A 15,857-nucleotide genomic window follows, 5' to 3' on the forward strand; every position below is an offset into this window, starting at 1 on the left:
AATGTCTGGGACCAGATTTAAACCCAGGACCTCCTGTCTTTAGGCCTGGCTCTCTATCTGCTGAGCCACCTAGCTGCCCCCAAGTGATATTAAAAAAATTTTTTTTTCCATGGTTGTATGATTCTTGTCTCTCTCCCTTCTTCCTTCCCTCTTCCCGGGGTTGACAAGCAATTTCACTATGTTATACATAGATTATCAAATGATAACTTTTAAGATAATTCATCCAATTAGTAAATAAGTAACTCTCAAAGATAATGTGGATCCAAATTGTGTTGCTGTGTAAACATTCTTACTCTTTTCCCCCTCCATTCCATAGACTTCTAGATCTATAACTGGAAAGGGCCTTCAAAGCCAGCTGGTCCATTCCTATCACTTTAAAGATAAGGAAACTGAGACCCAGAGAGGTTGTAATAGAACTTGCCTTGGGGTTACATAATTAGAAAAGAACAGAGTCAGGATTTGATTCCAGATCTTGCAACTACTTATCCCACTGGACCATGGCCTCTGCCTTCAGGGCAAGAAATCAAAAGTTCTGCTTTCCTCAAAAGATAAGGATTTAAATGTTCATCCTTTCAGCCTAGCCCAAATAGACAACATGAAAATGAAGAGCTGAGCAGTTTTCTCATGATTAGGTCAATGCTGGTAGCCAATTTGGGCTATCTAAGCTTAGGAAAAGAGATTTTTCCCTTGTTGACAGTTGTTTTTTATTTTGGGGGGAAGTGAATGGGTGAGAGAGAAACTTAACTGTGCAGAAAACTGCCTTGTTTTTCTATTCTGACTACATATGGGGTAAGCTCTACCTTCATTGTACTTATATTGGTTCTTCCATCAGAAGCATGGAAAATGGCTTCCGTTTGGCTATTAATGTCTCTTCCTGTGACAATTTCAGATCCCTAAAAATTGGCAGCCTGTGCACGTAGGTTTATAAAGAGACTGCATAATATGTATCACACTACAGATGGACACAGCATCATTGTTTTTAATCCACCAATAACTCTGTTCACTCTTCTCTTCTGCTATTTTCTAGTTTACTGCCAATCCTCAATTTAATGTTTTTTTTTCTGTTAAATACCACCATTAGCATACACTCACTTCCATTCTGTTAATCTTTATGCCAAGATTACGCTAAGTCATATGTTTGTTTTTTTTTTACTCCAGTATCTGTGGCTTTTCAGTATAATGAAATGGAGAAATTTGACATAATGTATGAGTGTAAGCTCGTATAAATTAATCATGGTTTATAGTTGGAAGAGTTTTAAATTGTGACTAGGATTTAGTTACTGTGAGCTACACTGTCATATGTAAAAGTGATAGCTCTCCATCACTTTGAAAATTCATGCTTTTCTTCTTCGTGGCAGGGGAGAACATGAAGGAAGTCTTCGGATGAAAACCGAATTGCTTATGCAGATGGATGGATTGGCCCGATCTGAAGATCTTGTCTTTGTTTTAGCAGCTTCCAATCTGCCATGGTAAGAGACTGGGACAGTATATTTTGAATACATTTGCCTGAGCTTCTAAGCACAGATAAAGATTCCATTCAAAGAATTTAGGGGAAAGCTTTTATATTTGCTTAAAACATTTGAAGATTAACTTAAAGCTTTCCTGATAGGCTCTGTAATTCTTACCACTTGTACCAAGTAAGAATTATTTTAATAAAGAAAACACATGTTAATACTGCATATACTAATATTTAAAATAGACTTCTTTTTTAAAGCCAAATGAGAAAAAAATGATATTTAAGCCACACAATGCTTTGACATAGATCTGTAAAGGGCTTAAAAATCTCCAGGGCTCAAAGAATATTACTGAAGTGGTATGGTTGGATTATATGGACATATTTTTTTTAAAGTTAAAAGGAAAATCTTTTTTTTTTTTAATGAGAACACAGTAGAAAAATAAATATTCTCTAATTGAATACATAATCCACTATTAGAATCCTGGTTTTAGGGTCAATCAGATAGTAAAGAGAATGAAATAAAAGGCCTGAAGAAGTGATAGGAACTTGTCTGGTTTCATGTGTGATTCATGGAAGAGCCTGGATTAGGACCCAGGACCCCAGGACCCTTACTCTATTTCTTTTTTTTTTTAAACATTATTTTATTTGGTCATTTTCATACATTGTTCATTGGAAACAGATCATTTTCTTTTCCTCCCCCCAACCCCCCCCACCCCTTCTAGCCGACGTGCAATTCGTCTGGGTATCACATGTGTCCTTGCTCTGAACCCTGTTGTTGGTATTTGCATTAGGGCACTCATTTAGCATCTCTCCTCGATCATGTCCCCTCAACCTCTGTAGTCAAACAGTTGCTTTTCCTCCGTGTTTTTACTCCCTCAGTTTGTCCTCTGCTTGAGGATAGTTTTTTTTTTTTTCTTGTAGGTTGCTGCAGGTTGTTCAGGGTCATTGTAAAGCCATTACTGGAGAAGCCCATTACGTTCTCTTGTACCACAATGTGTCAGTCTCTGTGTACAATGTTCTCCTGGTTCTGCTCCTCTCACTCTGCATCACTTCCTGGAGGTTGTTCCAGTCTCCATGGAATTCCTCCACTTTATTATTCCTTTGAGCACAATAGTATTCCATCACCAACAGATACCACAATTTGTTCAGCCATTCTCCAATTGAAGGGCATCCCCTCATTTTCCAATTTTTGGCTACCACAAAGAGCGCAGCTATGAATATTCTTGTACAAGTCTTTTTCCTTATCTCTTTGGGGTACAAACCCATTATCTTTCTTGGGCATAGTTCCAAATTGCCCTCCAGAATGGTTGGATCAATTCACAACTCCACCAGCAATGCATTACTGTCCCTACTTTGCCACATCCCCTCCAGCATTCTTTATTTTCCTTTGCTGTCATGTTGAACAATCTGCTAGGTGTGAGGTGATACCTCAGAGTTGTTTTGATTTGCATCTCTCTGGTTATAAGAGATCTAGAACACTTTTTCATATGCTTATTAATAGTCTTGATTTCTTTAACTGAAAATTGCCTATTCATGTCCCTTGCCCATTTTTCAATTGGAGAATGGCTTGATTTTTTGTACAACTGGTTTAACTCTTTATAGATTTGAGTAATTAGACCTTTGTCAGAGGTTTTTGTTATGAAGATTGTTTCCCAATTTGTTGCTTCCCTTCTAATTTTAGTTACATTGGTTTTGTTTGTACAAAAACTTTTTAATTTGATGAAGTCAAAATTATTTATTTTGCATTTTGTGACTCTTTCTAAGTCTTGCTTGGTTTTAAAGTCTTTCCCTTCCCAAAGGTCTGACATGTATACTATTCTGTGTTCACCTAATTTACTTATAGTTTCCTTCTTTATATTCAAGTCATTTGTCCATTCTGAGTTTATCTTAGTGTAGGGTGTGAGGTGTTGATCCAAACCTAATCTCTCCCACACTGTCTTCCAATTTTCCCAGCAGTTTTTATCAAATACTGGATTTTTGTTCCAAAAGCTGGGGTCTTTGGGTTTGTCAAAGACTGTCTTACTGAGGTCATTTACCCCAAGTCTATTCCACTGATCCTCCTTTCTGTCTCTTAGCCAGTACCAAATTGTTTTGATGACTGCTGCTTTGTAGTCTAGTTTGAGATCTGGGACTGCAAGGCCACCTTCCTTTGTATTTTTTTCATTATTTCCCTGGATATCCTTGATCCTTTATTCTTCCAAATGAACTTTGTTATGGTTTTCTCTAATTCAGTAAAATAGTTTTTTGGTAGTTCAATGGGTATGGCACTAAATAGATAGATAAGTTTGGGTAGGATGGTCATTTTTATGATGTTAGCTCGTCCCACCCATGAGCAATCAATGTTTTTCCAATTGTTTAGATCTAGTTTTAATTGTGTGGAGAGTGTTTTGTAGTTGTGTTCATGTAGTTCCTGTGCTTGTCTCGGGAGATAGATTCCTAAGTATTTTATATTGTCTCGGGTGACTTTAAATGGAATTTCTCTTTCTAATTCTTGCTGCTGAACTGGGTTGGAGATATATAGAAATGCTGATGACATAAGAGGGTTTATTTTGTATCCTGCAACTTTGCTAAAGTTGTTGATTATTTCGATTAGCTTTTTGGTTGATTCCCTGGGATTCTTTAAGTAAATCATCATATCATTCGCAAAGAGTGACAGCTTGGTCTCCTCATTGCCAATTTTAATACCTTCAATTTCTTTTTCTTCTCTAATTGCTACTGCTAGTGTTTCTAGTACAATATTAAATAAAAAAGGTGATAATGGGCATCCTTGTTTGACTCCTGATCTTATTGGGAAGGCTTTGAGTTTTTCCCCATTGCAGATGATGTTTGCTGATGGTTTTAGGTATATACTGTTTATTATTTTTAGGAAAGGCCCTTCTATTCCTATACTTTCTAGTGTTTTCAATAGGTATGGGTGTTGTATTTTGTCAAAGGCTTTTTCTGCATCTATTGAAATAATAATGTGATTTTTGTCAGTTTGCTTGTTTATATGGTCAATTATGTGGATGGTTTTCCTAATATTGAACCATCCTTGCATCCCTGGAATGAATTCTACCTGATCGTAGTGGATGACCCTTGTGATGACTTGCTGGAGTCTTTTTGCTAGTATCCTATTTAAGATTTTTGCATCTATATTCATTAGGGAGATTGGCCTATAGTTTTCTTTATCTGTTTTTAACCTGCCTGGCTTTGGGATCAGTACCATGTTTGTGTCGTAAAAAGAATTTGGTAGAACCCCTTCTTGGCTTATTCTGTCAAATAGTTTGTATAGTATTGGGGTTAGCTGTTTTTTTTTTTTAAACCCTTACCTCCCGTCTTGGAGTCAATACTATGTATTGGCTCCAAGGCAGAAGAGTGGTAAGGGCTAGGCAATGGGGGTCAAGTGACTTGCCCAGGGTCACACAGCTGGGAAGTGTCTGAGCCCAGATTTGAACCTGGGACCTCCCGTCTCTAGGCCTGGCTCTCAATCCACTGAGCTACCCAGCTGCCCCCGGGGTTAGCTGTTTTTTGAATGTTTGATAGAATTCATTTGTGAATCAGTCTGGACCTGGGGATTTTTTCTTAGGGAGTTCTTTGATGGCTTGTTCAATTTCTTTTTCTGATATGGGGTTGTTTAGGTAATTTATTTCTTCTTCTTTTAGTCTAGGCAATTTATATTTTTGTAAGTATTCATCCATATCACTTAGATTGCTATATTTTTTGCCATATAATTGGGCATAGTAGTTTTTAATGATTGCCTTGATTTCCTCTTCATTAGAGGTGAGGTCTCTGTTTTCATCTCGTATACTGTCAATTTGGTTTATTTCTTTCCTTTATTTAATTAGACTGACTAGTACTTTGTCAATTTTATCTGTTTTTTCAAAGTACCAGCTTCTACTCTTATTTATTAAATCAATAGTTCTTTGACTTTCAATTTTATTAATTTCTCCTTTGATTTTTAGGATCTCTAATTTAGTCTTCATCTGAGGATTTTTAATTTGTTCACTTTCTAGTTTTTTAATTTGCATGCCCAATTCATTGACCTCTGCCCTTCTTAATTTGTTTATATATGAACTCAAGGATATAAATTTCCCCCTGAGTACTGCTTTGGCTGCATCCCATAGGTTTTGAAAGGATGTCTCACCATTGTCATTTTCTTCAATGAAGTTATTAATTGTTTCTACGATTTGTTCTTTAACTAGCTGGTTTTGGAGAATCATATTGTTTAATTTCCACTTAATTTTTGATTTATCTATCCATGTACCCTTACTAATTATTATTTTTATTGTACTGTGGTCTGAGAAGGTTGCATTTATTATTTCTGCCCTTTTGCACTTGTTTGCAATGATTTTGTGCCCTAGTACATGGTCAATTTTTGTGAATGTACCATGTACTGCTGAAAAGAAGGTGTATTCCTTTCTGTCCCTATTGATTTTTCTCCATATGTCTACTAACTCTAATTTTTCTAAGATTTCATTTGCTTCTCTTGCCTCTTTCTTATTTATTTTTTGATTTGATTTATCTAGTTTGGATAGGGGAAGGTTCAGATCTCCCACTAGTATAGTTTTTCTATCTATTTCATCCTTGAGCTCCTCTAGTTTCTCCTTTAAAAATTTGGATGCTCTGCCATTTGGTGCATACATATTGAGTACAAATATTTCCTCATTGTCTATACTGCCTTTTATCAGGATGTAATTACCTTCCCTATCTCTTTTAACTAGATTTATGTTTATATTGGCTTTGTTCGATACCATGATTGCTAGTCCTGCCTTCTTTTTATCAGTTGATGCCCAGTAGGTTTGGCTCCATCCTCTTACTTTCACCCTATGCGTATCTACCTTCCTCATGTGTGTTTCTTGCAGACAGCATATGGTAGGGTTTTAGATTCTAATCCACTCTGCTATTCGCTTGCGTTTTATGGGTGAGTTCATTCCATTCACATTCAGAGTTGTGATTACTAGCTGTGTATTTCCCAGTATTTTGATTTCTACTCCTGGTCCTGCCTTTTCTTCTTTCACTATTTCCTTCTATACCAATGTTTGTTTATAGTCAGCCCCTCCCCCCCATTCCCTCCCTTATTTTACTTCCCTTTCTACCCCCTCCCTCCTTATTCCCTCCCTTATTTTCCCCTGTAGTCTTTTAAAAATTTTCCCCCAACCCTCTCCCTCCCTTATACTGCTTCCCTCCCCACCAGTCCGTTTTTTACCCTTCTACTCCCCTATAGGGTGCAAATCTATTCTCTTCCCCAATGGATTGAGTTGTTCTTCCCTCTTTGGATCAGTTTCAAAGTATGTAAGTGTTGAGTATTTCCTGTCTCCAACCTCTTTACCCTTCCAGTGTATTGATGTTTTCCCCGCTCCCACCATGAGATTGTTTGTGACATATAAATTTACCCCCATTTGTTTCTTTTCCCATTTCTTTTAGTCATAACCTCTTTTCTTTTTTAGCTCTAGTCATGTATATATATATATACACATACACATGTATATGTATTTATGTATGCATATATCTATATACCTATTTGTGTCTAGTCCTTTCATCCTATACAGTTTGTCACTGTTCCCTCTGAGTGTAATTCTTCTAGCTGCTCAGGTGATAACAACAGTTTTTAAGAGTCTTTTCTTATAGGGATACATATCATTTTAACTTAGTGAGTGTCTTATAAAATTTTTGTTGTTGTTTTGTTTTTTTCCCTTCTTTTTTAATTACCTTTTGATGATTCTCTTGAGTTCTGTGGTTGGACATCAATTTTCTGTTCAGGTCTGGTCTTTTATTTATGAATGCTTGGAACTCTTCTGTTGTGTTGAATGACCATACTTTCCCCTGTAAGAATATAGTCAGTTTTTATGGGTATTTTATTCTTGGTTGTAGACCTAGTTCCCTTGCTTCCCGGAATATCGTATTCCATGCCTTTCGGTCCTTCAGTGTGGATGCAGCCAGATCCTGTGTTAACCTCACCGTGTTTCCATGGTATCTGAATGGCTTCTTCTTGGCAGCTTGTTGTAATATCTTTTCTTTCATCTGATTATTTTTGAATTTGGCTATAACATTTCTTGGTGTTGTCAGTTGGGTATTAAATACAAGGGGTGATCTGTGGATTCTTTCAATCTCCACTCCCCCCCACACACACACACTCTTTCTCTTCATCCATTTCACCTATAATGATATATGTGTTAGGAAGGTGAAAACGAGAATAAAAGCACTTGCCCTTCCTACCTCATCAGAGTGACACAATAATCAACCAGGATGACATCTGCAAAAGCCTTTGTAAACTATAATCTATAAATGCAAAGATGGGTATATATCATAAGAAAGCATAAATCATTTTCTCAAATAGAATACCTATAATATTCTTGACACTTCTAGTGAACAGAATAAATTACTGTCTTTTCTGGAGCTAAAGAAGTTCTTTCAGGCTAGTGTCAAACCCTGTCTGGGGTATCTTTCAGGGTAGGGGATTTAGTTATGTTATAGGGTTCTAGTAACTTATTCAGACCACTCTGAAGAGGAAGAAGTTGGCTCCTTTCTCATCAGTAGAACTAAGCACAAGATTTCTATATATTTAGCCCTTTCCTTGTCCTGATTATCAAGAAGTGGTAGGCAGAGAAAGGAGAAATAGCCTCTCATCTGTGTCATTTCATTTGAAAATTAGCAGAGGATTAATACATGTTTCAATTTTAATATTTTCATGTAAGGTAATAGGCAGGGTATAAATGTTTAGTACATTCAATTAGGGTTAATTTGACCTGCCTCAATTGCTGAGCATCCATAAACCCAGTTGTAGGAGTCCAGAGGGAAACACGATATTTAACAGAGCCATTAAGGCAAATCCTATCTTTAGATGTCTACTTAACTCAGTAATAGTCTGCACAAAGAATCAAGGTATGAAGCCAGTCAAAGATGACCTCAACTGTTATCAGTAGGTTGGTGTGATTTTTAGATTTTCTCCATTTTGCTTGGTCTAGTACCTAGGAATGTGCACACCCACACTACATGGGCATGTGCTAGCTAATGACAAATCAGAAACAAATAACTGCCCCCCTGGGATTTCCTAAGCCAAGCTTGAGCCACCATTGGCATATGTGAGACGCAGGAAGTGAGGTAGAGAATAGACTCTGGAGTTCTTGTGACTTCCTGTGGAGAGGGCTAGACGCGAGTTCGATCCTGGAGCTTGGAGGAGCCCCACAGACAGCTTTCCTTCAGATCGGTCACATGAGTGATAAGGACTTACTCCCTTCTCTGCCTTGGCTCTCCAAGGCCTTAAACTCCCGCCTTGGCTCAGCCTGAGCCAGAGTGGTTTTTTTTTTTTAATTTTATAGTATTTTATTTGATCATTTCCATGCATTATTCATTAAAGACAAAGATCATTTTCTTTTCCTCCCTCCCACCCCCCGTAGCCGACGCGTGATTCCACTGGGTATCACATGTGTTCTTGATTCGAACCCATTGCCATGTTGTTAGTATTTGCATTAGAGTGTTTGTTTAGAGTCTCTCCTCTGTCATGTCCCCTCAGCCATCGTAGTCAGGCAGTTGCTTTTCCTCGGTGTTTCTACTCCCTCAGTTTGTCCTCTGCTTATGGATAGTGTTTTTTCTCCTAGATCCCTGCAGATTGTTCAGGGACATTACACTGCCACTAATGGAGAAGTCCATTACGTTCGATTATACCACAATGTATCAGTCTCTGTGTACAATGTTCTCCTGGTTCTGCTCCTCTCACTCTGCATCACTTCCTGGAGGTCGTTCCAGTCTCCATGGAACTCCTCCACTTTATTATTCCTTTTAGCACAATAGTATTCCATCACCAACATAGACCACAATTTGTTCAGCCATTCCTCAATTGATGGGCATCCCCTCATTTTCCAATTTTTGGCCACCACAAAGAGCGCAGCTATGAATATTTTTGTACAAGTCTTTTTGTCCATTATCTCTTTGGGGTACAGACCCAGCAGTGCTATGGTGAGCCAGAGTGGTTTTGAGTTAAACTCCTTTCCTTTTTCCCCCCTCTCTCTCTCTCCCTCTCTTAATTTCTTCTTCCTGTTGTAATTAAATCACCATAAAACTCTATTCTGACTTGAGTGTTTCATTTAGGATTTTATAAACAAAATCCTTGGTGACCAATAATTATTATATTCAGTCTCAACCCCCTAAATTTAACCTAACATTGGCAGCTTCCTATATCCTCTGGAAAACCAAAGCCTCAAATTAAAAAAAAAAAAAGACATTTTGGAAGAAATAATGGAAAAAAGCCCAAAGAGATTATGGGAGTAACATGACTTGCATTGCAAGTAAAGTTCAATTGAAAGTTGTCCCAAGGAAAAGAGTGAAAATAAAGCTGTCATTAAGTGATGGACTCTTGTCTCTTCTTTTGCTTGGCAACCAGAGTGTTTTTCACTCAGGTATTTATTTGCTTGCCAGTTTGCCCAGAAAAACACAACATTTAGCTGTTGTGGAAAAGTCAAGTTTGAAGCTCCCTCTTCTCCTTTGCTATCTTTCCTTCATTTAAAGTGGCATTTGTCTCATTGGGACACATTCCTTTGCAGTTGTGTGTGTGTGAGTGACCAGTAGATTTGAGCTCAGCTGAAAAAGATCAGTATATTTCCCAAATTGTGGGTATACCTAAAGTATTGTTATGGACAAAAGAGTAGTTACCTTAAACTGTGACCGCGAAAATATGGGTTCAAGACTTTTAATTGCCCAAACTGTAAAGATAATTTTTAGTGTCTTGATTTTATATTAAAAATAAAGTGGTCACCATGGGAAATTCCCAAATATGAAATACCCAAGTCAGCTGGGTTTTATGGAGATTTTCATTAATACAAATTAAGGAATTAATGAAAGGGAAAGAGACAGAGTAAGAGGAAATAATGGGAAAAGGGCCTAGGCCATTGGCCTAAGCCTGAGCTTTAAGAGAGACCAGTCAGTCTTTTATCCACTCACCACAAGATTTGTCCCAAGCAAGATTCTAGTGTTCAGAGAGACCCAGCTATTCCAACTAGTTTGAGTTCCAACTCAGCTACCAAAGCGGCACTCCCTTTCAGCCACCAAGACAGAGACCAACCTCCAATTCAGCTCCGTAGCTGAATTAAAAAACAGAGGCCTTCTGGCCTCCTTTTAAAGAGAACTTTCTCCTATGTTACCTCCCCTAAGTTTTCACATCTACCAATCACAGTAGACGTTTTCACAGGACTGACTGTTCTTTATTCACACTTTGTTATCACCTTCTCTGGGTAGACTAAAATCTCACACCTCTTGCTAAGCTTGTTTGAACTTTTAGTGATTAATTTGACCTTCATAGGTACTTAGCACCTTTTTGTATTAGATCTAAAAAGAGACCCAGCTTAAGGGTTTTAGCTTTACTTTAAGTATAGGTTAAGTACTTTTCATTGTTCAATCAGGAGTTCACAACTTTATCTTCCCCTAAAGTATGCCCAAGTATGAGTGGAGTAATGTTAGAGTTCCCACCTACATTCCTGACTAAGTACCTTCATTGTTACAATAAGGGTATAGCAGCCTTAACCAAAAATGTTCTAAGGTAGAGTCTGAGAAATTTCAAAATTCACAGTTTCTAGGACCATTTGCTGTCCTTAGATCTGTATCTTGGTCTTGTGCTTCACTTGTCACATTTGCTCCAAACTGGATGCCCCTTACCAGATAGCTACACCTTGTATTGTTTTTTTACCTCTAATTTATTGTTTGACATTGCTTTCTTTTACCTAACTTCAGTGGGGAAGTGAGGTGATCCTGTGGATAGAGTGCTGACGCTGGAGTCAGGAGGACCTGAATTCAGATCTGGCCTCAGATACTTAACTAGTTATGTGATCTTGACCAAGTCACTTAACCTTGTCTGCCTCAGTTCCTCATCTGCAAAATGAGCTGGAGAAGGACCTGGCAAACCACTATAATATTTTTGCAAATAAAATCCCAAATGAGGCCACGAAGAGTCAGAAAAGATTGAAAAACATTACCTCTTCACAGATACCTTCAATCAGTGTGTGTAAGACTTAAAGATTTTTGAATAAATAAGACAGTAGGTTTATAGGTATTGATGTTCTCTCAGTCATTTTATTTCTGGTATTAATGAGAGCCAGAATTTTTTTACACCTTTGCTATCTTCCCCTCCTTCAGAGAATACCTTGCATATTAGACCCTCAGTGCACTCACAATCATGTCCCCTCCAACACAGACCTCTTCTATATGTACTTAGTTCAACCCATCTAATTTCCTGTCTTTGTTTTCTTTTCCATCATTTTCTCTCCTCTATAAACACTTCTCGGGCTGTATTGTTGGGGTTTAAGAGTGGTGGTTCTACTATCCTTGTTGGAGAAACAATTTGGTTTTGGTTTTTGCAAAAATGGTCAGTTTTTGGTTTCTGCAAATCTTTTTTCTTTTTTCTTCTATCTGTATTTGTCCTTCCATAATTATCTTGGAATGCCATTGAGATTATTTTTGCTTAGTTAGCTATCTTGCCAAACTTTCTTTAAACTAGTTTCACCTTCCACCACTTTGATACAATATTATCCATCATCAGTCATCATAAGATTTTTTAAATGAATTTATACTCTAACTCAGTATCACCTTTGTGGCCCTTTCTGATATTTCTCATATAAGTAATTTTTCTGGGCTCTTATGGTTTATTTGTTGGGCCAATTAGTTTACATTGGCTAATTACTCTGGATAATATTATTAGAGTTTTCTTGTCAGACACTACTGATCCATATTGCATTCTCTTACATGAAATCATCACTTGTGCAGTGACTCTGTTGAAGATGTGGGAGACATTCATTGCTCTGAATGGGGTAGGTGTAAATTTGACAGTCATGAAACATTTAGGAAGTTGTTAGCTCTTACCACTCCCAAATTCCCTATGGTCTTTGCATCTGGAAAAATTTGGTATAGTTTTATTTAATACTCAGTATTTTCTCATGGAAAGAGACGATCAGCATACATCCTAAGCCCAATTTGGCTATGTTGGGTCCCCATGAAGATATTATACACAATTAGGCACTTCCCACAATCACAGGAAGTCACCTCACATTCCTTTTGTTCACCTAATTTATTCATGATTTCATTCCCTATATTTAAGTCATTTATCCATTTTGAATTTATCTTGGTATAGGGTGTGAGCTGTTGATCTAGACCTGATTTTTCCCATACTGTTTTCCAATTTCCCCAGTTTTTGTCAAATAGTGAGTTCTTGTCCCAAAAGCGGGGGTCTTTGGTCTCACATTCCTTTTGCCAATGATCCTCTCCCCAATTAGCAAATAACCTTTTTTACACATGTATAATTAAACATGATTAATTTTTACATTAATTTTATATATCTACATAATTTTTTTACATTTACATAATTTATACATATCTAATTAAGCAAATTCTACAACTTCTCTCTCCTGACCTCTAGAGATTTTGTCAACTTTCCCTCATGCCCCTTTTGCCCCACTTAGTATTTGGTCAGACCTAGATAGCCATATAGGGCCTTTAGGTCTGACTCTTTGGTTAAAAGTTGGGTTGTCAGCCAATCCAGAGTCAACTTCTTATTTATATGATTCCTAACATTGAGGTTCTCTAAAAAGAGTCCCTAGATAATCAGCTCATTCTATTTTCTTCTATTGTTTTTAACTTTTTTTAACATTGAATGTTCTATATCCCTTATATCCTTTGGGAAGCCTAAGATCATATACTTAAAATAAACTCTTTACGCTCAAAAGGTTTTTCATCTAAACTCTAATGAAGAAATTGCCCTCTCTTTAGACTAGGATCCATTCCTTCCCCTCTCCTCCTACAGATTATCCCACAATTGTCTCCTCTCTCTTTAATCATCAATCTTCCCCTCCCTATCTACTCGCTTAGTCCTTGCTGTTGTACTAAATTGTTTCCCCAACCTTTAAAAACCATCACTTGACCCTACCATTACATCAAGCTGTTATTCTATTGATTGCCTCCTTGTCACAAATTCCCAGAAAAAGCTATCTATTGTGAAGATTGGATTTAGCTATCTCCTGATTTGTAATAATGAAGATGCTTATTCTAAAAAAATCAGGGATGTCTTGGGAACTTTGCATTACTCCACCCTACTTTGTCTAACAAAATTGGGAATGTCTGTAACCATGCTTGAGGATTGAGTTTTAAGAGGGTGGCCTTTGATAGAGAAATTGACAAATCAGAAACAGCTGACAGATCCCTGGGCTGTCCTAAGTCAAACTTAGGCTACGATTGGTGCAGAGGAGATGCAGGAAAGGGAGGTAGAATCATCTAGGTTTTTTTTTTTTTTCCGTGGGGCTTCCTGTTGTCTGTCTCTGGCTGGCAGCGTGCTTAGCGTTCCGATATCTTGGCGTGGTAGCAGCTATTTATCTGGGCTTTGGTGGTGAGTTTGCCCTTGAGTTAATTCAGGTTCAGGCATCTTGGCTGAGCCCTCTTGGAGTTCAGGCTGATTCCTTCCTCCTTTACTCTCTAAAACTTTATCTTCCTAGAGCCTCTAATCTTTTAGCCCATCACAAGCCAGGTGGGAGAAATCCTACACCCTTTCCTTCTCCCTTCTTCTTAAATTTCTTTCTACTACATTAATTAAATCACCATAAATTTCAAGCTGACTTGGGTATTTTTTTATTTGGGATATCCCATGGTGACCAATAATTAATATAGTTTAGGTCACAATGCTAAAATTATCCTTTACACTGTTAATTGTTGGCTTCACTTCCTTTCCCAGTTCCTTGTATTCTGACTTCCAACTTTATCACTTAACTGAAACTTTTCTCCAGAGTTAACAATGAATGATCCATTCAGTGCCAAATCTGATTCTCTTTTCTTTTGGTCCTCCTTTTGCTCTCTCCCGAGCTCGACACTCTTGCTCATTCACTCCCCTTAGAGACTCTCTCCATTCTAGATTTTCATGACATGCCTCTCCTAGTGCTACTCTCTGGCTGACCTACTCCTTCTCAAGCTCCTTTGACTGATTCTTCTGGGTCAAATTCACTAAAAATGACCATTTTCTGATGCTCTGTCTGGACCCTTTTTTCTTCCTACTTGTACTCTGTACTGGTGACTTGCTCTGTTTCCACAGGTTTAATTGTAGATGACTCCCAGCTCCCACACAATATTTTGCTACCTAACTCGCAGCTAAAACCTTCTATATGTGCCATCACCCTATTGGGAGGGACTTCAATATGAGCTGCCTGTGAGCAGGGATTTTCTCATGTTGTTTAGTACAATCCATTTATCATTTGCTTTATTCATCTTTATTTCTCCCAATCTCTAAACTCACGTCACCAACTGCCTTTTGGATATTTTGAACTGAATGTCCGCAAGACATTTCAAACTTAACATATCCAAAACCAAACTCATCTTCTCCCCCGAATCTATTCTTGAAAACTTCCCTGTTTCTTAAGATGGTCACCCTCAGCTCCCAAATCTTCCTCACCTCTCATATCCATTCAGTTGTCAGGTCTTGTCCTTTTAATCTTATTCTACCTCTCTCATTCTTCTCCTTCCCTCCATTCATACAGCTGCCACCACCTGCACCCCAGTTTAAGCCTTCATCATGTCTCCCTTATATTTTTAAAATAGCTTTCTGTCTCCTGCTTTGTCCCTCTCTCTCTGCAATTAAAAACCATTCAGTCGAAAATAATTTATTAATCATTCCACAGAACCTAAAGGAGGTTACATTTTATTGACAGAGATAGTATGTACACATAAAAGCAAATTACAAAATATATGAAAATTAAATTCAAGGTAATTTGTGGTGAATTTAAGAGGGAAAAGCAAAAGGAATCAGGACACAACAGTGCATTTTTATGTTGGACTTTACATAGATTGTCCTCCATGCCTGAAATTAGATTTTTTTCAAGCTCAGTTCAAAGGCCATCTCCTACATGAGATAAAGATTTTTCCTGATCTCCATAGATGCTTGTCCCTTCTCCATCCCACCAAATGATCTTTTTTTAAAAAATCTATACTTTGTAGATCTGTGTACAGATTATATTCCCCTAGAAAATGTAAACTGTTTGAGGACAGGTACTCTCATTTTTGCCATCCTGTCTCCAGCAATTAACACAGTGCCTGGAACACATAGTAGAAGAGACTTAAATGTTGATTGATTGTACCTTGTATCCCCTGTAACAGCTGTCAAAGTGTTCAGAACATGGTAGATACTAAAGAGATAGTCCATGATCGATTTGCTTGTTCTCTTTCTAGTCTCGTCTCATTAGTAATAAACAATAGGTTGTTTACTACAAGCTTATCCTGATTATAAAACTGTTCTTTTTAGAATGTCTTTAACAAACCATTCATGCCCAAATAATTTCCTAGGGAGAATCTTAACAGCAGTTATGACACCCAAACTCTGCTTTTCCATCAACAAGTACTCCAAAAAGAAATATTTTCTTAGTCATTTCTTGGCATTTTTCTCAGAAGAGCAATAGCTTAT

General features: G+C 37.5%; 1 protein-coding gene across 6 annotated transcripts in view; it reads left to right on the plus strand.

Annotated features, from left to right (window-relative positions):
* KATNAL2 (katanin catalytic subunit A1 like 2) overlaps window positions 1–15,857 on the plus strand; it is a 152,680-nt gene that overhangs the window by 96,430 nt on the left and 40,393 nt on the right. For all 6 annotated transcript variants that reach the window (XM_007486637.2, XM_016431382.2, XM_007486639.3 and 3 more), the window contains one exon: window positions 1,359–1,469. In XM_007486637.2, coding sequence (XP_007486699.1) covers window positions 1,359–1,469 — 111 coding nt within the window. The remainder of the gene's footprint in view (window positions 1–1,358; window positions 1,470–15,857) is intronic.

The sequence above is a fragment of the Monodelphis domestica genome, chromosome 3, assembly GCF_027887165.1.
Source record: "Monodelphis domestica isolate mMonDom1 chromosome 3, mMonDom1.pri, whole genome shotgun sequence".
Taxonomy (NCBI): domain Eukaryota; kingdom Metazoa; phylum Chordata; class Mammalia; order Didelphimorphia; family Didelphidae; genus Monodelphis; species Monodelphis domestica.